The sequence below is a fragment of the Cariama cristata genome, unplaced genomic scaffold (assembly GCF_000690535.1).
Source record: "Cariama cristata isolate BGI_N322 unplaced genomic scaffold, ASM69053v1 scaffold10645, whole genome shotgun sequence".
NCBI classification, from domain to species: domain Eukaryota; kingdom Metazoa; phylum Chordata; class Aves; order Cariamiformes; family Cariamidae; genus Cariama; species Cariama cristata.
In genome coordinates, this window is record NW_009616988.1 from 120,773 (window position 1) to 148,127 (window position 27,355).

At 41.7% G+C, this 27,355-nt stretch overlaps 1 protein-coding gene across 2 annotated transcripts in view; it reads right to left on the reverse strand.

Moving 5' to 3' along the window:
• The window catches only part of GRM3 (glutamate receptor, metabotropic 3), a 48,130-nt gene extending 30,973 nt beyond the window's left edge, over window positions 1–17,157 (reverse strand). For both annotated transcript variants that reach the window (XM_009700370.1, XM_009700369.1), the window contains exons 1-2: window positions 16,561–17,157; window positions 3,540–4,395 (exon numbers count right to left, since the gene is read on the reverse strand). In XM_009700370.1, coding sequence (XP_009698672.1) covers window positions 3,540–4,395; window positions 16,561–17,058 — 1,354 coding nt within the window. In that variant the 5' untranslated portion in view covers window positions 17,059–17,157. The remainder of the gene's footprint in view (window positions 1–3,539; window positions 4,396–16,560) is intronic.
• Between the last annotated feature and the right edge of the window lie 10,198 nt (window positions 17,158–27,355).

Here is a 27,355-nt window from a genome sequence, read left to right on the forward strand (position 1 = left end):
ATTGCTGTGCCTGAGAATCTCACTTCAGGCTTTCAGCTAAATGGCAAGTGAGAATCTTAGTTGCTCTATGTTCCGTCTGTAGTCAACAACAAGAGACTTAGGGGAAAATCATATCTCACATGGGCTACCGCATGTGGTCTGAATCACGTTCTGTGAGTGCTGATCCTCTCCATTAACTGCAATCAGAGACTAACCAAAACTAATTCAAGTGCATAGGGTAAGTGTCTAAAATTGCACAGTCCCACACCAGTCATATAAATGCACCCTGTCATTTACTCAGACTGGTGTGTTTGAAATGCACCATCACCTGTTCCTGGAAACTCAGAGAACACATTCAGGGCCATTTGTCAGATCTCTTTCATGGCAAGCTGAATGTTTATGCATGCAAGGCTCATCTATTTGTACCTCTGCCTTTCAGCAGAGGAGGTGTTGCTTAAATAGCTGTTTGTGTGCGCGCGAATACGGTTATCAATGTTGTTCTGTTTCTTGCCTGCTTCCTTTTGGTGGGTGTGGATCACTACCTAGACTAAGGAAAAGAAAAAATTCACAACCTGACTCAGTTGCAGTGTACTTGATGGGCTGGTAGCTTCCATGCCATCCTCTCTCTGCACTGGGGATACATTCTCAGATTTGGAGCTGGAAATATGAGAGCATCATTGACCAAATGTACCATCCAGCAGGGTCCTGAATTATATTAGCAGCACACCCAGAGACTTTCTTCAACCAGAAAAGAGCAAAGGAGAATTCTCGGTCCCATGGAAATCAATGACAAGACTTGTATGTATTAAAATTTCACACCTTTCTGAAAAGAAGATGGCATGGGGGATTTGCTGATTCTCTCACTACATAAAAATTACTCATCTGCTTAAAAAATCACTGACATTAAATCATGGATTCACATTATAATGGAAGAACTGATAAAAAAGAAACAGGAGATGAGCAAATCATGCCGTAAGCTAATAACAATACATATGGAACAAAGCCATTGGGAAAGAACTTGACAGTTTTTTTAATGTTTTAAATTGGAAATGAAAATCAACTGAAACTAAAGCTTTTCAGAGTTTCAAAGATTTCTATATTCATTTAAAAACAAATTAGTTTGGTTCAAAAAAGAGCCTTCTGTTTTCAAAATCACAAAGTGACAGGCTTTGAATTTTTTTTTTTCAGCTTGAACAGATTCAACTTCTAATTCATAAAAAGTATAAAAGATATTTCAGTCAAAATTAAAATGACTTTTTCTGGCTGTATCTAGATGAAAATTTTCCTGGAGTTTTAGTCAAAGAAAATTGTGGTTATTTTGATTTTATGTCTAAATGCTAAGTGGGAAAATGCTTAAAATGCTTAAAAACTCTCTGCACAATAGAAAAAGTATTAGGAATCATGTACTGGAACCCAGATTGTTTAGTGGTAGACTAAAACTGGACTCTATTAGGGGTGTATTCATTTAAGCCCATAAAAATACCTGGAACACCAGAAAAAGTTTCAAAATAATTGGAGTTTATGTTATTGAAGTGCCTACTCGTTTGAGTAGGTTGTTACTGTCCTGAAGCATCTCCCTGGCAGGGGCAGAAGCACATTCCATACCACTGATATCCCTTGTCATTAGTATGCCAGGACCCAGCTTCTGTGAAGTGCTATGCTCCCAAAACCCACTTGATTTCAACAATTTGAAGACATTAAAGTATCTCTGATGATAAGTTCAGGCAAATGAGAAAACAGTTTCTATGTATTAAGTGCTGGGTGGAGGGGGAGGAGAAATGATGGCTCTTATTTTCCATAGGTCTAAAAATTAAAAGGTTGGTTCATTCTGTCTTGTGCTGTTTGTGAAATTAATAAATAAATCAAATGCAATTATAGCATGACATATGATATGTATACATTGCCTGTATACCTGTATATGTCGCAGTATGTGACTAACCTTACTGATGCAGCAGTCTTTAGGAGGAGACTAAACAGCATGACCACACAAGCATCATGTTGCTCAGGCCAAGCATGTGGCTTCAGCTGCATCGCATACAACACTCAGGTGAGGGTTTTGACCCTTCTCAACTTCCAGCTGCTCCCGCATTATTTTTTCTTTGTGACCGAATCTGTGTTACCAGAGCACATCCAAGAACCTGGGTCCTCCTGAATCCCTTCTTGAGAGATGAGTTAAGATGCAGCAAGTGACCAGTCCCATCTGCCCCTTTTTGATTTCCATGGTAAAGAAATCCAGGCAGGTGGATGTGCTTTAAAGAATCCCTGATGTGCTTTAAACAAGTCAGCTAGGCAGCTAGCAGGGTGCTGGGAAACGAGGGGTCCTGAGTTGCTCTGCAGCCTGTCCTGGGAGGTACACCTACAAGTACCCAAGAACATGGAGTACTTGGCTACACCAGCCATACCCCATGGAGAATGAGAGAAGCACTAGGGATATGGTTGGTAGTATCTAGAGGTGGTCTGAACCAAATGCTGAGAAGACCTCTAAAGGAGGGAAAAGTTCAAGCTCAAATCCGAGTATCACATAGTTTCCAGAGTTATTAATATTGTACCATCACTGAGGTTCTCTTGGGACTGAGCATGTTGTATCATACACATATTTATCCTTCAGTTCCTCTTGTAGCTAGTTTTCATACAAAGCACAGCATGATGTTTCCTTACTATCAATCAACTCGGTCAGCTGACAATATCAGTTTAATAATACATAGAAGTCCAAGCTCAACCTAGATGCTTCAGAAGAAAGCTAGACATGCAACCACAAAGAGGCACGATGCTCTACACTTTACTTGTTTCCTCTGTAGATCTATTCAGCCTTGGTATGAGGTAATATTAATAATAAACCTAAACTCAGCCATATGTGATGGCAAAATCAGAGAGATGTGTGCTGCGCAGCCACTCCTCGTGAAGTTTGCTCATATCATTGCCAGATCATCCCATCCACTCTCCACAGGTCTCCTGCACATGTTTAATCTAGCTTTTTATATTTTTCATCAAGTGTAAAGTTCTGTAACATAGGTAAAGGCACTATCCCACATATTTAAATATTTTATACTGATCTGGTTTTATTGCAGGAATTATTGCTTTACTATTGCAAGGACATTTGTCCAGCTATTATGTAAATTTATAACAAAATGAGGAAGAGAAGGCCAAGTCTTGGCACAGGCATAGCAGGCGGTTGCCTAGTGTAGCAGGTGGTGAAATGACCATTGGCCTCCAGACATGCTCAGCTGAAGCCAAACTAGCTGTGAATGAAATGGAAGTTGATGTGTGGAAGTTTAGAGGATGGAGGGTAACATTTTCAAGATCAATTGTTGCCACCTCCACCCCTTCCTTCTGCTGGAAACAGGAGGACCACGGAACTATTTTTTTAGCACTCTCACCAAGCTCTCTGTGCTTCTTCTTTCTCCCTCCTGTGAAGGGAAAAACATGATATTTTTCTGTACCACCCTGGTCTGAACTGTGATAATAGATGCTACAAGGAATTCAGCTGGCTCTTACTGTGACTGATGAACATTTCATTAATTACAGTGACATTCCGTATATACCAAAAGAGAACTTATTACCTGTAAAGTTCACTTTCAGGAGATAATCTTTGTACAACTTCCTGCCATCCAGATGCTTCATGGCATCACAGAGTTTGGTGGTGTTTGGACACAGAGTCCTCTGCATTTTATGCAAGGCATGAGCCATTGCATACACGGCGTTCACAACAAACATGATCTTGGATTCTTGCTCATAGTTGGAACTGTTGATGGTGACATGTTTGTCACAAGCCTTTTTATGTGGTTTTCGGTTCTGGAGATTACACTGGAATTTTTGCTCCCAGAAGTCCTTGAACCAGGGGTTGCGTCTGTTATTGTAAGGGCTGAGGCTTTGGAAATATTTGTCAAATTCTTTAACCGGATGGGAAGCAAGTTCCAAGGTTATTGCCCCAGAAGCTATGTGCTCATTGCCCTTGACAATACTCTCTTGTGCTCCCCATCCGTCACTGGCAATCCAGGTAAAGGAAACGTTAAAGCGGTTGGCAGCTGCAATGAGCTCCCGAGAGTCATCGCCTCGCATGAAGAGCACTACCACTCTGGCGTTGGGTTTCTGCAGCAGCTCTCTGATCACGCCATCATAGGACTTCCTGATGTTGGACCGACCCACTTTCTCCGAGGTGGCGATGCAGATGTTGCGGAGGCGAGCTTCCTGCTCAAAGGCTTCAATCCCTGTCTCCCCGTAGTCTCCCTCTGAAGCAACTGTTGACACATAAGTCCAGTTGAAATACCGTAAGATTTCAGCCATGGCTTTTGCTTGGTAGAAGTCAGGGGGCACTGTCCGTGCGAAATAGTCATAGCGAGATTTGTCGCTCAGCTTGGCACTGGTGGAGGCATAGCTTATCTGGGGGATCTGGAAGAGTCTGAGCAAATTTGCCACCTAGAGAGAAAGGAGAGAACACAGATTTTTAAAGGATGGTATTTATAAAACTGAACAGAGAAATCTAGGGAAAGGCATAAACAGCCTTTTTTAATAAGAGGTGTTCTGACAGCACAGACTAATGGTGTTGATACAGGACATTGATAACATACTCTGGTGAGAGCAGTGCACTGTGCGTATGCAGAATAGCTGTTCTGCTGCCCTGTTAATTCCCAGAGTCCTACTGGGACTGTAATGGACCTTTTATTTCTGTCAAACTGAGTCTGTTTAAACCAACAGAGAACTTGACACAAATAGACAATACACTTCAGTCTCAGCCTGTGCTCCTTACTAAGGTCTAGGGATTTGCATGCCTTTGCTGTTCATAGTGTGATTCATCTTCTTCAAGACTCATTGTATTTGATAACGAGATGTACTAATAAGAGATATATTTCTCTTTTATGCAAATATCACAGATACACATGTACAGGCCTTTCATAGAACATTCTGATATCACTTATTCAAGCTCTGAGTCCCCACCTCTCCTACTTTTTACTCTTTTAAACTCTTTTTTCTGTGCTCTTCTGATTGCAGTCCTCCTAGGATGGTATATTTGTTGCGTGTTAGTATTCCTCAAGTGCTGCACAATGTCATGTTGACCTACAGTTTTTCATAAATAATAAGAATTTTTAATAATCTCTAATTGCCCTTCTTGTGTGATTTGTGTTGTCCAAAGTCCTGGGTTTTGTGGTTTGGTGTGGGTTTTTTTTTTAATATTTACTATGTCCATTGCTTAAATATTCCCAAATCTACTCTTTTACTGTCATGGAAGTGTAGATCCTAATAATATCTGGTAAGAAATGAAGAAAAGTTATGGCATTTTTTTCCTGTGATTTCTTCTTAAATGACAAAGGGAAGACTTCTCTATTGGAGAGTGGAAGTTGTGTCCAGTACATTAAATTTAAAGCTGATCTTGGAGTACAGCCAGACAAAACCATCTGAATTGCAGTAGTGTACTTGAGATTCCTAAGGGAAGCTTATTAAAAATTGCCCAATCAATTAATTTTTCACATTTTCCCCAGATGTTTCTCTGACCACAGACTATGTCTGTGAGAATTCAAAGGCAAAGGCCTGTTTTGAAAAAAATGTTGTGGAAGAAGGCAAATTTTAAAGGCTTATATGTCAATAGCAAAATAGACAGTCTGGTAAAAATAGCCAAAAGAATTTTATCACTTTTCAGCGACCCTTATCTCTTGGGATTTTATAGGTTTAAGATTCTGTCTTTTCTTTAATGCAAACATCGGACCTGTGCCTCTCTGTGGCTCGTCTTCCACTGTAAACTGGTGTGATCTCTTGTCCGGGCCAGGCTGCTGCCTAACCATATGTGCACAGTGCCTTTCATAGCCACCTGGGCCACCTGAAACAGGGGACTTAAGGAGACCCACGTCCTACTGTCCTTCTGGGGCACCAGGGAATTGTAAGTGGGATGCCCTGGCATCTTGGGTCTCTAGGTGTCTGCATCTGGGGGGCTGCAGCATATCTTCATAAAATAAACCACTGATAGTAGTTTATTTTGATTTAAACCAAAATAAAGGCTCTTCTGCATGGCTTGGAATGAGTATCCTGACAGGGAGCTCTGGCTAACGCCCTGTGGTTTTGCCTGTGGGTGTAGGCTTATGACTGGGAAATGTTGTAGCTGAAGAAGTTACTGTCCCTCAGGAAATAGCTGATGCATCCTTAACCACCCTGCTAGGTGGTAACACACATTAAACTGCCTTATACTGGAAATGTGGGATTTAATTTCCATTGTGGTGATTTAAAGGAAGAGCTGGGTGGGCTGGGAAACTTTTGTCACCAAGGTGCAATGGATGCTCTGAGCATTGTTAAGCCTCTGTGGCTTTGTAACTTTTGATTACATGCCCACTTGTTCACATGTCCTCATTCAAAAAAAGGACTTGGGTTTGCTAATAAGAATGTCCTCCATGTAGCTATTCCAGCACATTTCTTGTAGAACTGTGTGGGCTGGAATTGCTATTCTTGTCTCAGTTTATTCTAGCAGGAATTATTTTATTTGAGCTAAACCATAATAAGGATATGTGCGCATATCCTTCTGCATTTTTCCTCCCAAACTGGCTAAAGCAGCGCTATTCAGTGAGTAGTCAAGCCTTCAGCTCACATAAAGATACTCCTAAGAAATACAGCAGCTTTTCTATTGTTTTTTATTTCTTTCAGTCTAAGCAGCAAAAGTATCCATATGCAGGGAAACAGAACTACACTCCCATTTTACAAGGGGGCCCTGAGCCGTGGAGGTCACTATACTTCTAGGGTCCCCTCAAAATGCCGTGCTACAGGGACAAGAAAGCTTTTCTGTGGCAATGTTGTTTGCTGTAATGCTCTTCACTGCAAAGCTGTCAGATGGTAGGTTTTTCATAGATCAAAAATTAAAAAAGAAAAGAAAGTCTGATTAATGATAGAGGGTAGTGACCCAGTCATCCCTGAGAACTGTGACTGATCATGGAGCTCAGTGAAGTTGTATCTGTTATTAACTCAGACCAGGACACTCTTCTGGAAATTCTGACGTTGGGGATTTTCTGAAGTATTGTAACATTTTAATTTTAGGGGGACTAGTTTTTCAAGAGAGCTCAGGTCTCAGGCACTTATCTAATGCAGCCAGTTCCAGAATGGTCCCTTTTTCCAGCCATTTCTGTGCTGATCTGAACTTCTGATTCTGAAAATCAGATCCTGATTAAACAAGCAACAAAATCAGGGTACAGATAACAGATTCTGGAGAGGAGATGCTATTTGAGGCTATGTCTATTCTGCAGTGTTTCAGTGTAGTAGAGGTCAGTGCAATGTGAGCCAGAGTTACGTGCACCGAGGTTAAACCACCTGAGGTATACCTACACCATAGCTCAACGCTGCCTTGGGATGTGTGCTACAACTTCAAAATTGCAGTGTAGATCCAGCTTTTGCTAAGTGAAATAATCTGTTTTGGCAAAGCTCCAGGCAGCAATTTAATCAAGCCATGGCGCATGCAATTAGAGCCTGAAATCCATATGTTGGCACTTAAGTAGCAGTAGTAGCCTGGTTTTTTTGGTGTTGGTTTTTTTTTTTGTGTGTTTTTTTTTTTCTTTTTTTTTTTTCTGTCAAACCCGGTGGGTTTTGCAGATACTTAGCACCTTTGAAAATAAAGCTGGATGTTCTGTATCTGCAAACTAAACCAACCGCTTTGCATAGACTGCTGTGAACAAAACGTGTCGATATAGTCAGCTTCCAACATGATGGGAAACTTTTATTTGCCCTCGCGCTGCTGGGTTTATTAGTGTAGCCGCTGTCCCAAGCAAACCTGGCTCTCATCCAGCTGCTAGGTTGGTGAGTGATTCATTAGGAGCTGCCCAGCATGTCCATGGCAGAAAATCGAGTGGGAGCCATGTCCCTCCGTAGGGACAGACTGCACCAGCAAATCCTGCAAATGGAGTGGCCAGGGCAGAGCCAGAGGAGACTGATGTCCCTCCCATGACGTTGGAGCCACATCTGTCACTTCTACTTCTCTGTGTATCAGGGACAGTACAGACACTTGTGGGAAATTGCCAGTCTAGTTTATAACACTGAAAATGGCTTCCTAATACCTTGCTGCAAGGAGCAGTGAATTAGGTACAGCTATCTAATACGTGAATCTGGTTTCTGAGTATATTTCTGTCCATTCAAGAGTCCTGATGATGGGGTCAGGTAGGCAACACCTATATGTCTCAGAAACTCATATATGGATTTATTGAATCCCATCAAGCATCTTGCCTATCCTCCATAGGACTTTCTTTGCTAGCAGTAGGATTTATTCTGATGTTTTTGGTTAAAATTTCCCCCCTTAATGGCCCAGAGGCTATTACATGGGTTGTTGAATGAGTACGGGTCTGAAGAGCACAGGAAACGCTTTGGAAAAAAACAAATCTCAAAAATGTTAGAACAGATAGAGTTTCTTCAGCACAATACACAAGCGTGTATGACACATTTGTTGGACAGAAGAGGCCCCTTGTTAGATGACAGTGCTCTCTGCACTTCTAAAATTTTACCATGCGAGAATCTCATGGCACTTAACACGACTTAATGAATCTAATTTCATAGAGCTCCTTTGAGACAGGCAAGAGCTCCTGTGACTGTTTTGAACAGACAGTAAATTAGGCTGCTGAGCAGAATGGGACTGAGGTAAAGGAGGTTTGTCTCTATTGAGAAACTGGAGAAATCCCTGACTCTCTGAACTGCAATCTGTCCTAATGAAAATTCAGTTGCTGCCTTTGGTCACCTGAAAAAGTCTTTCTATTGATGAGGATAAGTTGCCTGCCTAGATTCCTACAGCGAGACCATGGCAAAGCCATGTCCCAAGGGTTTTCTAAGGTCTAGACCATTGCTATAGTACAGGAGCCAAGCTTTCGCATTGAAGAAATGTGCCCTGCTGCTACATCTAGTTCCTAAATGATGGTAATCTACAGTGTAGGCTTTTTGTTATTATTTGGGCAGCTGCAGGTTGAACTGCAGCTAAAGTATTTGCTCCAATAATTCTTTTTTTTTCCTTATTTGATTTTTTCTTTTTTCTTAAATCTAAAAATATTTTAACTAAATTTTAGCAGAAAATGACATTTTAGAAAAGCAGGAAAGGAACAGTGGTTCTGAATGGACTGGAGTGTGGGTATGTAGTAACTGGTGGGCATATAAACCTAATGTAAAGAATAAATCAGGTACCTGCCTCTAGTTATCTGCCTACTCTGGCCTGTACACCCTCCCCATGCTCCCAGCTCCTTGCTTGTACATTTTATGTCAAGTTACAACCTCCTTTCCTTCAATTTACAACCATTTTCTTCCATCCTCTTGTCATGTATCTCAATGAGGACACTTGTTTTGTCTCCTTGAGAACCAACCTGTACATACTGAAAAGCTGATACTAGGTTCCCACCAAACCTTCTCTTCTCCAGGCTAAACACACCCACTTCCCTCCATCTCTTCTTGTAGGGTATGTTCTCCAAATTCTCCCCCCCTGCAATCATCTCTGTATTTGTTAAATCTTTCTTTTATTGGCATACCCAAACCTGGACATAGTATTACAGATATGGTCCAATGACAACAGAATAAATAGAATTAAACAGAATAAATAGAAATAATTGTTTCCATCTATCTACTGGCTATGTTTCTATAGATACCGCGCAGCATGCTGTGAGCATACACTGGTGGCAGATTGCATCGTTGGCAATAAATATGAACAGTACTGAAGAGATAGACTCCACCATAACTTTCCCTGTCCTCTTGGGACTCAGTAGGCTCAAAGGCATGGCTCTCACCTTGGGGACAGTGTGACCCAGCATGACTCAGCTTGGGCACTTCTGACATATTCACATGGTTTGGGTGTATTTGGGAGGTGGAGATGTCAGTAATGCAAATGCAGCTGCTCAGCTTGGACCCAAGAAAATACTGCACTCCAAACTCTGATTTGTTTTGAAAGGGGAATGAGGAGCTGAAGTTCCTACTAGTTCCAGAATTTAAATACCTCTATCAGTCTGGAACATCCTTTCTCCGTAGCCCAATTTAAAACTTTGGATGTTTTGTCTGGGATATTACAACAAGCGCTATGGAAGACAGTCTCTACATGGGCGTTATGTCACCACCTCCAACAGAAAATGCCCATTTGGCTTCAGCTGGACTTCAAGCTCTGACCCCAGGAACTTATCAGCAATGCTGACATCCCAGTCCTTTTAATTGTTAAAGGTCTTTTGCAAGGAACTAAGCCAGAAGCAGTGAAGTTGTTTAGGATTTCCAGTCTGGCTTGTACTCCTATGTAATCTTCTGGCACATTGCAGGACTGAAGCAGTGGTTTCCACCAGCTTTCTCTCTCTTTGGTATTAGGAGGGCTGTTTACTAGTTAGTGAGTGTTGTTCTTAACACAATTCCTTCCAAAAGGTAACTCAGGAAAAAACAATTCATTATCAAACAAATAAAAATCTCTGGCGTTTTTTGTTAGCAGGGAGAGGGGAGAAGACAATGTTGTTTTTAGCCTTGCTATTCTCCTGAAAATTTTGGCAATAAAGCTAGGAAAAATATAGCTAAATATTTGCAGCGGACTCAATAGCTGTCACATCCAGAGAATCAGTGTTTGAACAGAAAAATAATTTCATCTGCAAAATGAACATCAGAAATAGGGAATACTGTCAGAATAACATCTAGGACTTCTGTGGAAGACCCAGGAATTTATTTTCATATGAGTATCCTGTGTAATGAAAAATAAACCAAGAAGGACATGCAGAGAAATGTTATACTCGAAGAGAAGAATTGTTTGGAAATCTTTTTTTCTTTTTTCCGGCAGGGGATAGCACAGTGAGCTGTCGCATATGCACTCTGCCTCCATACAGCATTAACTGTTGAAATGAAGCAAGCTAAGCACTAAGCTGGCACACTGAGAAGAGATCTGTGCAGAAGACCTTGCTTTGCACAAGGAGTGCAACTGTTGGTAAATCTGACTGTGACTGACTCTTGCCACAGTTACACATGATGAGAAAAGGGACTACAACTATGGTTAGTGGTTCTAAAAGCATGAAACGACTTCTGGAGTTAAAAGAGCTATCATTGATAAATATGGTTATTTGAGACTCATTAACTGATGCATAAGTTTTAGTCAGAAGCGACAGAATGAGTGTGGGTGATGTCAAGATGTCCCTAACTAGTTCCTATTTTTGGCCACTTTCTCTTGTAGTTATATCCTTTCCCACTTGTAACAAGGTAGGGCTCCTTCCTTCTTACCTGTGATCTCACCGGTTACTTACCCATCCTTGTAAAAGTGTATCATTTCTCCTTGGCAAAAGGAGAAAATGCTTACCCTGAAGAAAAAAAAAAATAAATCCCAAACCCAAATCAAAAAGACTGCAAAGGAATCTGTTACCTTGGGACTTTCAAAGAAGCCAGCCAGAGGGAGGTACTCACATTCCTTTGAAATCTCTAGGAGAGACATGTCCAGTGCTGTTTGGGCACTTTGAAAATCTCAACCTAGTGGCTGTTCAGTTTCTGAATGTGGAATAGAAATAAAGAGAGCAACAAACAGGAAGGATCTGGCTGAGAGGTAGCGGAGGGAGTGGGAGAACAGAGATAAAAGAGGGAAAAGGTTCAAAGGAGGCATCAGGAAGTCAGCAAGTGCATGTGTAGCTTAAATGTTAGGGGTAGGTGGCCCATCTCACAGAACAGATCTTTTAATAAGGATCTGGTTTAGTATTACAACCACAAAATCACCAGAGGCTGTTGTTGCACAGATGAATGCAAAGCTTCTGTATAAGCATGGCACACATGGCATACGTGGTCTGTGGTCCCTGGTGAATCCCTGCAGCCCCCTGAACGTTTGTCCTGCCCATATCCCCGTTGAGTCCATACATGGGGCGTCAGAGCCCCATATATTATGGAAGATGTTTTTACATGTAGTTCTTCTAAGGATTTTACACGATTTTCAGTGGTTGTGGGAGTCACAAGCTATTGTTAAGACTCTGGTTGGAAGATGGTTTATTCCTGGAGGAAGGAAATGGAGGTGATTAGCTTTCAGGCTCCATGAGCCTTTGGTAGACTTGTGTGGCTAAGGGGAAAAGACAGCCAAGAAAAGATTGCCAGTAAATGAGTACATATTCTGAATTCCTTGCCAGATGGTCACTTAGGAGAGAGACCTTAGCTTTTGTGATAGCAGTAGTGTACCTTTAAACCTTCTGTAGTGGTTTTGCTACAGTTTACCTGAGTCATAGCAAGGAGTTCAAGAGAAGACAGCTGGATACTGGTTTCTATTCTGCCATGTTTTCTGGATGTGACTTGGTAGCATAAAGGAAACTTTACACAGGGCTAAAGCCCTACATCAACATGAATAAAGTGGATATGGAAATGCAAAGCCCAGCCCACCTAGGGGAATGTCTTCATGTTTCTAACAATTAACTGCAGGGAATGGACCCCAGTCTTCATTTTCAGAAGATGGGTCCAGTTTTCAGAAACAGAGAAGAGCGAATCCAGCACTTGAACAGTCGGATTCCTGCTTACACATGCATATTCCTGACAGAGCTGACCTAAGTATTTTGAACATGGCATTTGGATTAGCTATGCAGGTCTTTCTCTGTGCAAATTAAGAGTGGTTTTTTTTCTTACTCTTTTTTACAATGTCTTTGAACATAGCCAAGGAAAATATGTTTGAAATTTCTGTTGTAGACTAGGAGAGAGTGGCTAATCTGGCTCAAATGAAAAGCCATGAACCCAACATAAAGTCCTCAGAACTTTGGAGAATTCACCTTCTGATCCTAGATTCAGTTCAAGTCAGACTTTTATTTCATGAAAACAGCTTTTTTTACATAAGCCCTTCCATTGACTGAGAATCCTGGCTTGGGTTTTGAAGGATCAAATGCTGTGCAGATTGGGCTCACTGCTAATTTAAACACAACATCTAAAAACTAATTATCCAGATCATCATTAACGATAATAGCCTAGCCTGACCGGAAAATAATTAAGCATTCTGCATTCTCTTGTTGTTCCTAGTCTCTGCAAAAAGTGCCTATTGCGCATACTGACTCAGTGGGGAAGGTGTTCGTTGCTGATTTACCAGCAAACTCTTTTTCCTTTGGTGGAAGGATAATGAAAAGAGCAGAAATCTGACAGCAGGAACATCATGAAGTGATTTGGCAGACAGCTGTCCAGACAAAAATCTGGAGGGGGAGAGAGAAAGGAGGGGAAGAAAAAGTATTGAAATACAACAGAAAGTCACAGGAGGAAAAAGAAAAAAGCAGAAATAATTTCTTGTCTGAAGAGCTCAGCACAGTTTGTTTTAAAGCTAAGAAACTGCACTGTGGACTTTATGAGGTTTACAGCTCTCAGGCAAAGGAGAAATGCTTGACAAGGCTACATCTGGAGGCATCCAGCACCCTGAGTACTGTTGGAAAGCCCAGGGAATGGGGATGCTCAGCCTTGCAGGTGCGCCTGCTGAAGTGGTTTGATGTTCAGCAGTGGAGCGATTCCAGTTGCTACTGGAGCTACTCTGTACAGGTGACTGTCTCTGAAATTTGGTAGTCTCTTCTTCTGCCATGGCACCAAAATGTGTGGCTTTAATGTTTTGAAGTCCTTACATCTTCAGGCTGGAGTCTGCAACGTCTGTTATTCTTGACAAGGATTACCTTTTGAAACAGAAGTAATGACTGGCTATCTTAACAAAATGAGCAGAAGTGAATGGCTTAATTACTTCTTTTCTAGATAGTGTGAAATCTAGAGGAAAACTAGAAAGAGAGACTGAAGGAAGGCCAATCCAATCTAAGTCAGGGGAAAGTTATCAACAGAATACTTCTTTTCTAGATGGGAAATGCTCGATGACACATTGGAGGATTTGTGAACCTTTGTATTTATTTTCCTGAAGAACTGTGTAAGAAAGATCTTATGTTTGAACAACTATATGGAAGCTGTATAGATCGTAGAGTAATATTAGATATATCTATGGTTTCATCAACTCACATAAGTTTTGAAAAATGCGCGATATACAGATACGCATACGGCTATGTTGCCATTTTTCACATGTACTGAATGAGAAAGTCTTTTATCAGGACTTCTGATTTCCATCTGATAGCTACTCCAAATCCAAGATTTTGGAATATAAAGCATCTGTATATACTATTTGTATTCAATGTGTACTGCATGCAATCTACTGCCTCAGATATGCTTTTAGTCTTATGTTGGTGATCAACAGAGACTGACTTCAAAGGGACAGATTGACAGATGTTGTGCAAGAAGCCCCAGGCCATTTTAAGAGCATGGTGTGACTGCCTCAGGGTTTCTGGGACAGAAGTAAATATCTATACCATTCACCCAGCTGTAATTACTTTTATGGATGTGCCTTTTAGGCCACTTCATGTCTTCATGTCCTTTGTACACACTTGAATTCAGGGTGGACTGAGAAACAGACTGACCACAAACAACTAGACCAAAAATATGGCAAAATCACTGCCACCTCCCCACCAGTGGGATAGGGGAAGCGCATGATGTTTCAAAATGTTTTACCAACCATGAGATACTTGCAACTCTGGGAATTGCTGAACCAGAGGTGGTATCTATACAGAATTTTCCTGATTTTTTCTAGTAATTTCTTGAACTCATTTATTTTTTAGCATCCACAACAACCTGCCATTTGCTGGTTTCATTTGATGTATCCTTTGTCTGTTTGGAAGAGACAATGACTAGCAATTTCTTTAACAGTTTGTGTTGCCCAAGGTTTCTTCTCTTCAGATGTCTCTTTTCCAGTCCTGGAACTTACTTTTTCTTTGTGCTCCAAGTGATCAGACCCACATAACTGTTGAAATCTACATCCCTACCATGCTAGTTGGTCCACAGTGGGACAAAACCAATCTTACTATGAGAGATGGCTGAGGTTCTGCTCTGCAGAAATTACTCTCATGTGTATGGGTAACCGTTTGCCCATGTGTTCTCTACTATGAATACACAGACAAGCCACACACCGGAACACAAAAGGGGATAAAATGTAATTTGTTGAAATGCTTCTTCGGTGCTCATGCATGTCTTATGAAACTGGTCATATTCCCAAACTGATGGGGTTTAATACCTTGACAAAAACAGTAACCAGTTCCTCAATGTAATTGTGACTGAAATGATCATTGAATGAACTCTTGGCCTGTTTATGAAACAGGTAAATGAAACTCTGTGGGCTTTCTGTCACTACTGGGATGGTCTGTAGTACAAAAGAACATTTTTCTCCTTTGACATTGATTCAGTAATTAGGGCCTATACTTAGTCTGGAAAAACTCTTAGTGGTCCAGCATTGCTCATAGTGCTCCAGCACTGTCAAGGCTTGGTGCCTTTGGGAACGTACAGCTGACCATTAGGATATACTAGATGCAGGGTCTTAGCCTACCTGAATCTGGGCTTAAGACACTACTCAGCTGTGGTTATGAGTGATGTGGACTAGTTTACTTAATTTAACCTAAAATAATGAGATATATGTAGATTTGGCCGCTTCAGTGAAGCTAGGGGGCATTTTTGCTTGTAAATAATGTACACTGAGAGTGGCAAGAAATTTCAGAACATTTGAGGCTGCACTCTCATAGCAGTACCTGGTCTGGAGAGGAGAAGTACATAATTTTTGCTAAAAAAGAGTGCATATATGTTCTTCATGTTCATGAATTTACAAAAAATGGGAAACCAAGACCAAAAGGAATCTACATTATGTTTAGCCCCTTGCAACCTAAACCAAGCATATAATAAAATCCTAGTTGGAAGGGTATATGGAGCGTTTAACTCACCTACAACTTTACACCATTACAAGCCATTAAATATTCTCCAACACACTACTGAGACTCTATTTGGGACCAATATTGTAAACCCAAAAGCTGCAGTTACAATGTGCCAGAAGGAGGGAGCAAGATATACTGAAGGCAACTGCCTTCTGTGCTGGACTTCTGACAGTGCCTACGCTGCACTCTGCCAGGCAGCATTTCCTGGCAAAAACTGTCTTAATATGAACTATATATGGAAACAAAAGGAAAGACAGCAAATTTTGAATTCAATCAGAAACTGGGCTGCCTGCATTGAATATTTGAGTTCTTGCTCACTGAGATCAGCAGAATAATTTTCATTGGCTTTCATGTGCTTAATTAGACACTAGAACCTTGCAATCCTTCGGGTCAGGTGTAATTTGAGTTTCTGGCCAGTATGCCATTTTTACTTTTTTTCAGTCTGGAAGATAAGAATTTCTTCTTTCATTTTAAATCTCTATTGCTTAAATGACAAACGTTATGTACATGTAACATGGCAGGCATACATGTATTCAGAAATATAGGCAGTATAGTTTATTAGTGATATGAAAACAGAGATCTGAACTTAGAATTGTAAAAGTCTCGTGAAATGCAAAGTTGAAAATAAATTCTAAGACTTCTGGAAACTCCAGATGCCCTCAGGATGCATGGTAACTAGAGGAAGTGGACAACTGCCAGATGTTTAAACTAGAGCAAGTGTTTTAAACAGTGAATTAAATTAAAATAAATTCAGTAAAAATTATGTGCTAGATTGACCTCTAGGGTAAAATGATCAAGCTAAGACTTGCTTTATTGACAAACTTATGTAAGCAGTGGTTCTCTCACAGGAATTGCAGACAAATAATTCTCACCTGATGGGGTTGCTGTGACTTACCTGTATGGAGACGCTGCTATAGGAACCGCCTATGACTCCTGCAATGAGTAATGGTAAATTCTCTTGAATGGCATATGAGCCATCAGGGCACATATACTCTGTTTCATCCACTTTAGTCAAAGATGCCCTGACGAACTCCAAAGACTGTTCTAAGGCATATGTATCCCTGGAACAAGTGTCCAAGATGTGAACTCCAAGCTTAATTCCTGGCAGCAAGTAATTGTCTCTGTTGATTTCATCAATGGCAAACAACATGGCCTCCAAGCGCTGGATCCCTCGGTCTTCATTGATTCTCCCACATTCTTCTATCCCAGTGCCTTTTTCATTGATTGGGAACAAGCCACCTAAGACCAGGTCTCCTTCTATCTTAATTTCCTTCCTTACAAAGCTGTGGTCACTTAAGGAAAGGAAAACTCCTTTGGAAAACAAAGCTAGCGCAAGGACTTGGAGTCTGGTGAACATCTTCATTGGTCCTGTTTTAGCAGCTCTAAGAAACATTGGTGGGAGCAAAAATGCTCTTCAGTCCTTCTGATCCATTGCCAAATTTGAAGTGCTGCACCACAAGCCAGTGAAGAACAAGTCAACAAGTCTTTCCACTGGACCACTAAAGAAGAGATAGAGGGAATTAGAAAAGGCAAAAGGAGATGTGAACTGTGACAAAACTTTCATGAATAAAGTGTTCAGTAGCAGTGTTAAGGGATTTCTGGATAGCACAAAAAGTAAGAGATACATTTATCTGGCATTCACATAGAGCTCCTTATTCCATTTACTCCATAACTAATTACAGGCTAACCATCTATCATGACAGATATGCACAAAGACCACAGACACATGGGGTGATATATATGATGCTGACTATCGCTCAACAATGTTTGACATTTTGCAAGGAGAGAGACCACTTTTGAAATTTTTCTTGTACTATCCTCTCTTACTGCATCCTCTCTCTTTTCTGGACTTGAACTCTTACGGACTTACAAGAGTCATAAAAGTCTCATTCACTGTGTCTCTAGCTGCTTCCAGCCTTCCCTTAACAAATTTTTCTCCTTTTTGTTGATTGTACTCTACTTACTATTCCTTCAGCTATAGCACTGTCACAGTGTTATCTCCTTGCTGTTAATGTTTACTGAACTCAGCATTTGACCTTCAAATCCAAAATCTGTTGCTGAAGTCCACCTGCCTTGCCCTCCTTTACCAGCCTACTCACCCAGCGCAAGCGACGAGAGCATGAGAGAAACCACTTGGTGCTTTACCTCTATTTTTGGACTGTGACAAATGTTTGAAACACAGGAGAAGCCCTGTTTTACCAGGTGGGAATGGAAGGCTGTGTCTGTAACAGAAAAGCGATCAAGTCCATGTCATACCATTTGACCATTAACATGCTCCCTGGGACGGTTTTGACTCAGGTCAACTAGTGCTCTTCTGAATGATGCCTGCACATGGTTCATGGACAAGCAAGGAGCAGAGACCATTCCCAATAAACAGTTTTGATCTGGTCACAGTGTTTCAGTCATTTCATGTTGGTTGGCATCACCAACAGAGAGGGTTCCATGGTCTGTGTAGATATTAGCACTGCAGTTCTGCAAGACACTTTACTAAATGACCTACGAAGTGTAGTTATTATGTGGAAGGCCTGGAAATTGAACCTGGCTCTCTATCAAATACCTTAATCACAAAACCATCCTTCCTTAAGACACAGAAGATTCTCTTGCAAGCAAATTAAGTAAAAAAAAAAAAAAAAAAAGAGATGAAAGAGGAAAGGAAGAGACGTGACAAGGAGGAGTCTTGTACTGGACACTTGCTTAGGGCATGAAAATGCTTACGGCTGTACTTGCTTTCTTTAATGTTAATCACAGTTCAGTGCTCAGATCAAGGCGACAACAGAACAGTTATGTATGTGTTTAAGTTATGATTCTACTCTCACTAAGGTCAAGACCATATACCAATGACTTTAAAAGGATAAAAATCAAACCTTAGAGTGAAGATCATGTTGTAACTAAATACGCATACACAAAGTCTATTTATGCAACATAGATGCATGTTTTGTCCCTAGAGTCCATGTCAATATGTCTTCAAATACAACAAAATGGCTGCCTTGATCTCCAAATCCTCAGGCAAATCAAATGTGGTAATATTTAAATAGATCACTGTAATAATTTATTTCTGCACTTATCTTTTCCTTAACAGAGTATATATTATTATTAAAGTAGCAGGGTTATTTATAACCTAGAAACACTTAACACAAAGAAATTAGAATAAGCAATAATTAAGATTTAACACTGAATAATGGATGAGCATGCTTATTGCAAGACATTTCTTTATTCTGGTACAATTTCAATGTTTCTGTACAAAAATGTGTGAAAGGATAGATTTTTATTCATATTTAGTACAACATTGTTCTCTCATAAATCAGTAACATATCAGATGCACTGTTAAAGTCTTTCTCTGCAATCCTAGTAACATGTGTGTAGCCTGAGTTGCAGGTGGCCTCAGTAGAATTTTCCATTCAGAAATAAGCGATATGTCAATGGAAATCAAGCTTCCTCATCCCTCAGTGATCTATAATAAAGCTAGTTTGCCGATCACATATGATCTATTAAGTAGGGCCAGAGAATATATTTTCTTTCAATGTTATGAGGAGTCATGAAGTAACTGTACTCAGCACTACCTTCTGTGTCAGACTTAGTACTATAATTTACCAAATATTATTCAAGCATATGTAGGGATATAAAATGGTGATACTATCCCATTGCAAATAATTATCAGACAAAAGGTGGCGTTTACCACATAAATGATTGTGTGGTTAATAAATCAGTCGGACCAACTCCATTGTTCCCATCACTAATACACCATTTTGATAAAAACAGGGTTTGGGATTTTTTTTTTAGTGCAATATCCATTTTATTTACTTCTGTAGCTTCTGCCGCCACTGTATCTCAGCAAATATTCATACTTTTACCCTTACAACATTGATAAAATATTTATTTTCTCGGTTTTACACTTGGGGGAAAAAGAGGCACAGAAAGATGAAATGAGATTCTCAGGAGTCTAAGTTCAGATTTTGATTTGCTTGGCACTCACAATCACTATCGAACTTTGAAAAGGTCTCTGCTTCCCTCAAAGAACTGAAGAACATGCTCTCAACTGTGCCCTGCACCCCTTGGTTCCCACTGAGGCACTGACTCTGAAAAACTTCCTAAGGAAACTGGTCTCTCTTCCAAGCCTGTTCCTGAATGATTTACCTAAGGTCATCAGAACATCCAAGAATCAAACTTTGATCTTTTCTGGTGCTCCTCTGATACCTTAACGATAAACCTCCCTTGTTTCCCATTGCTCCTTCCGGCTTTCATGTGTCTTTCATAAGGTCACATTAAAAGCAGCCTGTTTTCAACAGCCCTTCGATACTACCAAGAACAACTAACTTTGCCAAAGAAAAGACTTGTAAATGGGGTCCTCTATGAGGTTTTCTGAAACCTACCTGGAACATGCCTAGAGCTACAGTGGATTTACCCTGAACAGCAAAGAAGGCTGTTCTCATCCCCCTGACTCCCTCATAGGTGCTGGTTTCTGCAAATGTCATCACCCTCCACCTTGCATCACATCTGTGTCTCAGGGGTCTACGTGCCTGTGATACATCAGCAATAAAGGCTAGAAAGGTACCAAAAATTATTTCAGCATTGCACATAAAAAGCATATATGTAAAATGAATGATGTGGCAGAGAGAACTGATTTTCCCTGCAAACAATACAAAGGATGTCTCTATTTCATCACTTAAGCTTGTTACAGTGGCCCTGCTGAGGGAAACCGAAATCAGTCATGGCACAGCAGAGGATCAGTCCCAGAAGAAGTCAGGGCACTATCAGAGAAGGTGAGGATCTGGAACAAGCACGACCATTTCTCTGTTTCTTCCTTGCCTCTTTGTGTGGAGAGCACTGATCTGAAGGTCTCCAGGGGCACGAAGGGAGGAGATGATGGGAATATCACCTGGGTTTGGGAACACATTATGATTCAGCCCCATGATCCTACTCTATCTGAGGACACACTACTTTATAAGAGGTATCCAGAGGTGGAGGCCACCCACTTACAGCAATTGCCTTAGCCTTCCCACTTTGCAATTCCTCTGAAGCTCTGAGCTATTCACAGACTCTTCGAAACTGTAGGGAGACACCACCCAGGCAGAGTCCTGCTTTCCAGGAAAACATGATCGTCCTATTTTATGTGTTCAAATTTTTTGTTTATAAATGGGAGACAGTTACCAGAAACACAGCCTCAGGTATCAAATGTGCTTCTCTCCTTCTGCAAACTCAATAACCTGTGCACTGCTGCTCATGTTTAACATCTTTGTTGGCAACATGGACAGTGGGATTGAGTGCATCCTCAGCAAGTTTGCAGATGACACCAAGCTGTGTGGTCTGGTAGACCCACTGGAGGGAAGGGATGCCATCCAGAGGGACCTGGACAGGCTGGAGAGGTGGACCTGTGTAAACCTCATGAAGTTCTACAAGGCCAAGTGTAAGGTCCTGCGCCTGGATCAGGGCAATCCCAAGTACAAATACAGGCTGGGCGGAAAATGGATGGAGAGCAGTCCTGAGGAGAAGGACTTGGGGGTGCTGGTTGATGAGAAGCTCAACATGATCCAGCAATGTGGGCTTGCAGCCCAGAAAGCCAACTGTGTCCTGGGCTGCATCACAAGAAGCATGACCAGCAGGTCGAGGGAGGGGATTCTGCCCCTCTACCCCGCTCTGGTGAGATCCCCCCCTGCAGTACTGCCTTCAGCTCTGGAGTCCTCGGCACAAGAAGGTCATAGACCTGTTGGAGTGAGTCCAGAGGAGCCCACAAAGATGATTCGAGGGCTGGAGCACCTCTCCTGTGAAGACAGGCTGAGAGAGTTGGGTTTGTTCAGCCTGGAGAACAGAAGGCTCTGGGGAGACCTTAGGGCAGCCTTCTGGTATGCAAAGATGCCTACAAGAAAGCTTGGGAGGGACATTTTTACAAGGGCTTGGAGTGATAGGACAAGGGGCAATGGCTTTAAATGGCAAGAGGGAAGATTTAGATTGGACCTAAAGAAGAAGTTCTTTATTGTGAGGGTGCTGAAACACTGGGACAGGTTGCCCAGAGAAGCTGTGGCTGCCACATCCCTGGAAGTGTTCAAGGCCAGGTTGGATGGGGCTTTGAGCAACCTGGTCTAGTGGAAGGTGTCCCTGCCCATGGCAGGGGGGTTGGAACTTGGTGATATTTAAGGTCCTTTCCAACCAAACCTTCCTATGATTCTATGATTCTATTTGGTAGCATTGCAGTGTCCTGCCAAGGAACAAGGGTGCTATGCACAGATCAGTGAACGGAGGCACTAACGCGAAGGCTGGTTTGTCAGGGGAGGTTTCCCCTTTGGGCTGTGAGGGAGGGATGCTTCCAGGAGCAACCGCTTCTTGACGGCGGGACTCCTGAAGGAAGCTGTGAGGGAGATTTGGGTGATTGGTGAGCAGCGTCACTATGGTGACACTGAACAGACAGCTTGATGTGAGGAAGGGAGGTTATTTTCAAGCAGCTCATAAAGATGGGGCTAGCAACTCAGTTCCTCTCCTGTTCTCTCTGGCATGCACCTCCCACATGCTTTCTCTGCAGCTTGCATAACTCGCGACTATTTATACAAACATTTTGTACCTATTCAGGCTGATACAGCCCATGTTCCTTCCCTTAACCGTGGTGAAGATAGCACCCCAGAGTCTAGATTTCCCATTTTCTACCAGAAGTGATTTCACTACACTGACCATGCTAATTTGGCTTTGCAGTACCCTCTTCTGCTAAAAGCATGTTTCTGGAACATTTCAAAAAGAAGTGCTTGTCAATCAAGCTGCAATTCTTTCATTTTTCATTTGTATTTAATTTTTCAACTCCAGCTACAGTCACGGTTGTTTTGTTTTAGATGTTCTTTTAATATTACAAATATGTACGTTCCAGCCCTATAGGCTTTGGATCTCTGGTGGAAACAGATGTAGAGCCTAGGTGTAGAAGTAATCGAAATATCAAAATGAAAAATAAGCAGAACCAGCCAGAAGGATAAAGGTTTCCACGTCTGCATCAGAAGGTTTCTGCCAGCACTTCCCTATGTGAGCTTTAGCCAGCAGCACTCAGCTTGTGAAACACCTTCACTTTCCACCAGCAAAGGTCTACAGGGGAGAGCAACATCTGCTCTTGAGGGGCACTATCAGCACTTCCCTCAGTAAAAGCAACTCACTTGTCTTAAATGGCAGCTGTGGTGCTCTTGTTGAAAACACCCTTGCCTTTTGATCTGAATAATCAGTTTTGGCAGACTATTTCTGGGCCTGTAAAAAGTTGATTGCACAAATACAGTGTTTCTTGGTGCAAGTTTGCTTATTTACTAAGGATGTGCATATTCTTGTTTCTGTGAAAGCAACTAGAATGAGAAAGAGGATGTCCGGGTTTTCTACATTTGGTATCGCACCAGTGTGATCTCCAAAACTAAATCTGTTTTTCATGGCTTTCTTCCAGGGCTGTATTCACATGACAGCTCTGGTCTTCTGCAGTCTATTTGAAGCTCACAGGGTAGCTCCACATATGCTATTGGTTCAGAGGTGAATTCTTATTAGGCTAAGTGTCCTCAGTTTATTTTTCCAGGTGTCAAAACTCCAAACAGAAATGCAGTTGAATCTTTCATTTAGCCAGATGACTTGGAAATTGAGTATGACTGTTCATACATCAATGACAATATTGCTGATACCTTCCACCATATCAGCACCAATGGTTGGTACTGGCAGTCTGTCTGACAGCTGTAGACTTTCCAGTTTTCCACTTATAAGGATCATAGAATCATAAAATCATAGAAGGGTTTGGTTGAAAGAGACCTTAGAGACCACCTGCTTCCAACCCCCTTGCCATGGGCAGGGACACCTTCCACTAGACCAGGTTGCTCAAAGCCCCATCCAACTTGACCTTGGATACTGCCAGGGATGGGGCATCCACAGCTTCTCTGGGCAACCTGTTTCAATGCCTCACCACCCTCATGGTGAAGAATTTCTTCCTTACGTCTAGTATGTCTTATATCTTATATCTTATATCTACCCTCTTCCAGTTCAAAGCCATTGTCCCTTGTCCTATCACTCCATGCCTTTGTCAAAGAGTCCTCCCAAGCTTTCTTGTAGGCATCTTTGCATACTGGAAGGCTGCCCTAAGGTGTCCCCAGAGCCTTCTGTTCTCCAGACTGAAAAAAGGTATTTTTCAATGCTGTTAACTGGAAAATGAGAAAATCTACATGACTGGGCTAAAACTCAGGAGGGTTTTCCCCTCATCCCTACCATGTGCTACATCCTAAATCCCCCCCCATTTATTCCTCTTCACAGTATTTTGCAGGGCTCATCTGTTTACCTAGCTTCCTGAGAAAGGATGCAACAGGAGCTGACGTGGGTGCTGGAGAAGGTTATGTTTAGCTTTATTGTGGGTGGCTCCTTCTTGGCAGTCATGAATTTTTACTGCATTATTCAGGACTATAATCTGATACTGTGGTGCCTGGAGCCATATGTCAACTTGGTGTCACCTACCACCCTTAGTAAACTTTCTTTGGAGGAGGACTGTGCTCAGCGGAAGGTCGCGGGGGAGGTTTCCCACAGCTGTGGTCTTGTGGCATATTACAACGTTGAAGTTAATAGTTCCATCAATATATCCATCTCCAAGGACACACCATCAGACAGACATCTTTCCCCAAGCCCTTGTTGTGCCCTACAAATCTTATCCTAGGGAAGCAGATTTCTAAAACAATTCCAATTTTGGCTCAAAATTCTGATGCATCTTTCAAGACTGACACAAGTTAAATGCCATGTTTTCTTTCTCTCAGAGATCAGGGATAACTTGCACAACAGCATTGCTCATGCAATACATTTGGCACAGTTATATGTGCTCTCCCAGAACTTGACCTTAATGCCTGATGAGAACTGCACTGAAAGATAGGATGTCTTACTTCACTGGAAAAAGGTGATGGACAAGCTTAAGTCTCCTTACCAATTATAATTAGAGACGCTGTCACCTCTGGAGGAGAAATATTTGTAAAAGAACCCAAGTCTTATGGTGACAGATATGTGCCAGGTACACAAATTGCTCACATCCTGATTCTGACTGGCTGAAATCTGATAGCTTAAATCAGGAAGCAAAAATAAAATGAAGAAAAAGTTGCAGAAAACATGATGAGGTAGAGAAAACAGGTAAATTTCTTCCACGGAAATGGAGACTTTTCCTTCATTAAATGTTAGTCAGGTGCTGACTCATAAATTTGCTGAAAATAAATCAAGGTGCTTTAAATTTAAATTGCTGGCTGTTATATCCCAGAATTTTTTTTTTCTTTCCTTGTAAAAAATTACAAAAATGGCTTTACAACTCAGTGATTCTGTGCCTTTCATTTCGACTTGGAAATCCATACCTGAAAAACATTAATTGATACAATTACCACTGCCAACATCATGAGAGTACAAGCCATACAAGTTCATCCCATGACTAGCATATTGTAGAAGATTTTGAAAAGCCCTGAAAATTTAGGGGCAATTTCAATATAAAGAATGACATATAAAGTAAGAGATAATATGTCATGGTAGAAGGAGACCATTCATCTTCAAATAAAAACTTATGTTCTGTTACTTTAGAATGAGAAGAAAAAAAATCAGAAGACTGCATTACTGTTTGTACTGTGTTAGCATCAACAAGTGAAGCTTTATGTTTTCTACGATGTCAACGTAAAACAGATGCCCAGCCCTTTCCTCAGAGATCTATGATATATTCATCCTGTTTCAAAAAGAGAATTTAAAATATTAATCACACAGGAAAACAGATATCTCTGAAGTGATACTCCTGAAGTTTCTGGATATTAAAAGACTCTATAGATTAGAACAAGACCTATTAATTTAGCCTGGTGAGGAACAAGAAGCCTCTGGAGATTAGTGGACATTAATGTGATGTGGAAATATCAGTCTTTGCTATTTGTTACATTGCAGTAGTGCATTTGGCACTGGCTGAGTCCTTCTAAAGTGAGTTTAGTCTCAGGAGAGAGAGCTGCAATGAGCAGACCACCAGAGCTAGAGATCTGGGTCAGGCCATGCAGTGTCCTAACTCGTTAGTTTCTTCCGTACTTTGACAATAAGTATATTCAAGTGTATTGAGAAGTCCAGCCATGAGCCTGAGGCTTTGTACCATCTGGACAATTTGTGGTGTAATGATCTTGATGTAATGCAGGGTTAGACCTTTGAAAGTCCCAGCATCTTCCCGTCTGTCTTTTTTGGATTGAGCTGAATCCTACCGCTTTTTATCCATCTGCTTATATCTTCCAGGCATTGGTGACAGCTGAAAGCACACCAGCAGAGACAGCAATGAACAAACAAGTGCTGTCTGCTTATTGAACGCGTGGTAGTCGACTTTAGTCTCAGTCTCCCTGTGTGGTCCCAAAAAGACATGGAAGAGGAAAAGTGGGAGTGTAAAGACTTCGGGGACAAAGGAGCAGCTGGCTTCTATGACCTGTGAATGTCACAGCAATTATTCCTGCTAGGTGGTGTGAGGATGCCACGGTCATGCTAAGGTCAGCAATGTCAAAGGCTGGGTGAGAGAGGTAATAACATAAATGTAGAGTAGTCCTGCACAGAATGAACTGTGACATTTTCAGCATCATGTCCTGGGGTAAAACTTTCAGCTAAGAGCAGCTTTAACCCTTGTGCCTAATCCAAGTGAAGCTTAACTAAGTGAAGTTAACAGCAATCTAAGCATAGCCCCCCCCAAGGAGCATATGTGCATTTAGTCTTTCGACAGGAATTTAGCCTTTCCCTCTTACTTGATTCTTAAGCATCTATTTTTTTTCTGCCCTTACAGAGCTCATTTCTGTCTTGTGTTCATAATCACTTTTCATCTCTCTAGAACAACTGCAGGGTTTTTCTTGGGCCCGGATCTCTCTGCAAGTTTCTGCCCATGCTCCAGCCGAGGTGCTCTGCCTGTGCATTCTTGGCTCCCTCTGAATGGCATCAGTGCGAGCCGCCAGATTTCACTCTCGTCGCTCCTCTGCCAAGACATTTCCCTCACATTGTGGCAACATGGCCAAAATATGGCTGAGCCTCTGCATATGTGGAAGGCAGAGAGTCCTTTCTCACTATGGCTTCTGTTGAGATTCAATTCGGCTGCCAGCACAGCCAGCCTTAGGGTCATACAGGCCTTGCAAAGCAGCTAAGTGTGCATCCTTTCTCTTCTCCATCTGTATGTGGGATGACTTCTTCTGCAACCTTAGTCTTCTCTAATGGAACCCAATCCTGGCCTGGACCCCCGAGTAGTGGCAGTCAAACCTGGCTTGGTGCCCTCCACATCACTGGTCAGGATAGGAGAAACTGGAACAGCAAAGGTGATGGCCAGCAGTTGGTAAAGCTCCCTCCGTGGCTCCTTCTCACCCCTCCATGACTTAGTCATAAATGAAGTAAAAGTCTTCCCAGGTTGGTGCTCCCATCCCTGTCTGATCTGAGCTGTATCTCTCAGTTTGCCACAGCAGTTCCAAACACTTAGCTGGGAATTTTCCAAGTTAAGATGGTTCTTCTCATTTGTCAAATGAGGCAATATTTCTCCCTCTGACATGCACTGGAACCGCTCCAGGGCAGGAGCTGTTGCCTTGCCCGTGGCTGTTCAGTGCTGAACTCTTGTCTCATCACCACCGACCATTTACTGATGAGATTCAATCTGCCTAACTTGCATACTTAACATATGGCAACATTTTAGGCACCTTTGACCTCCCCCAGAAGAATCTGCTGTCTATTCTGACTTAAGA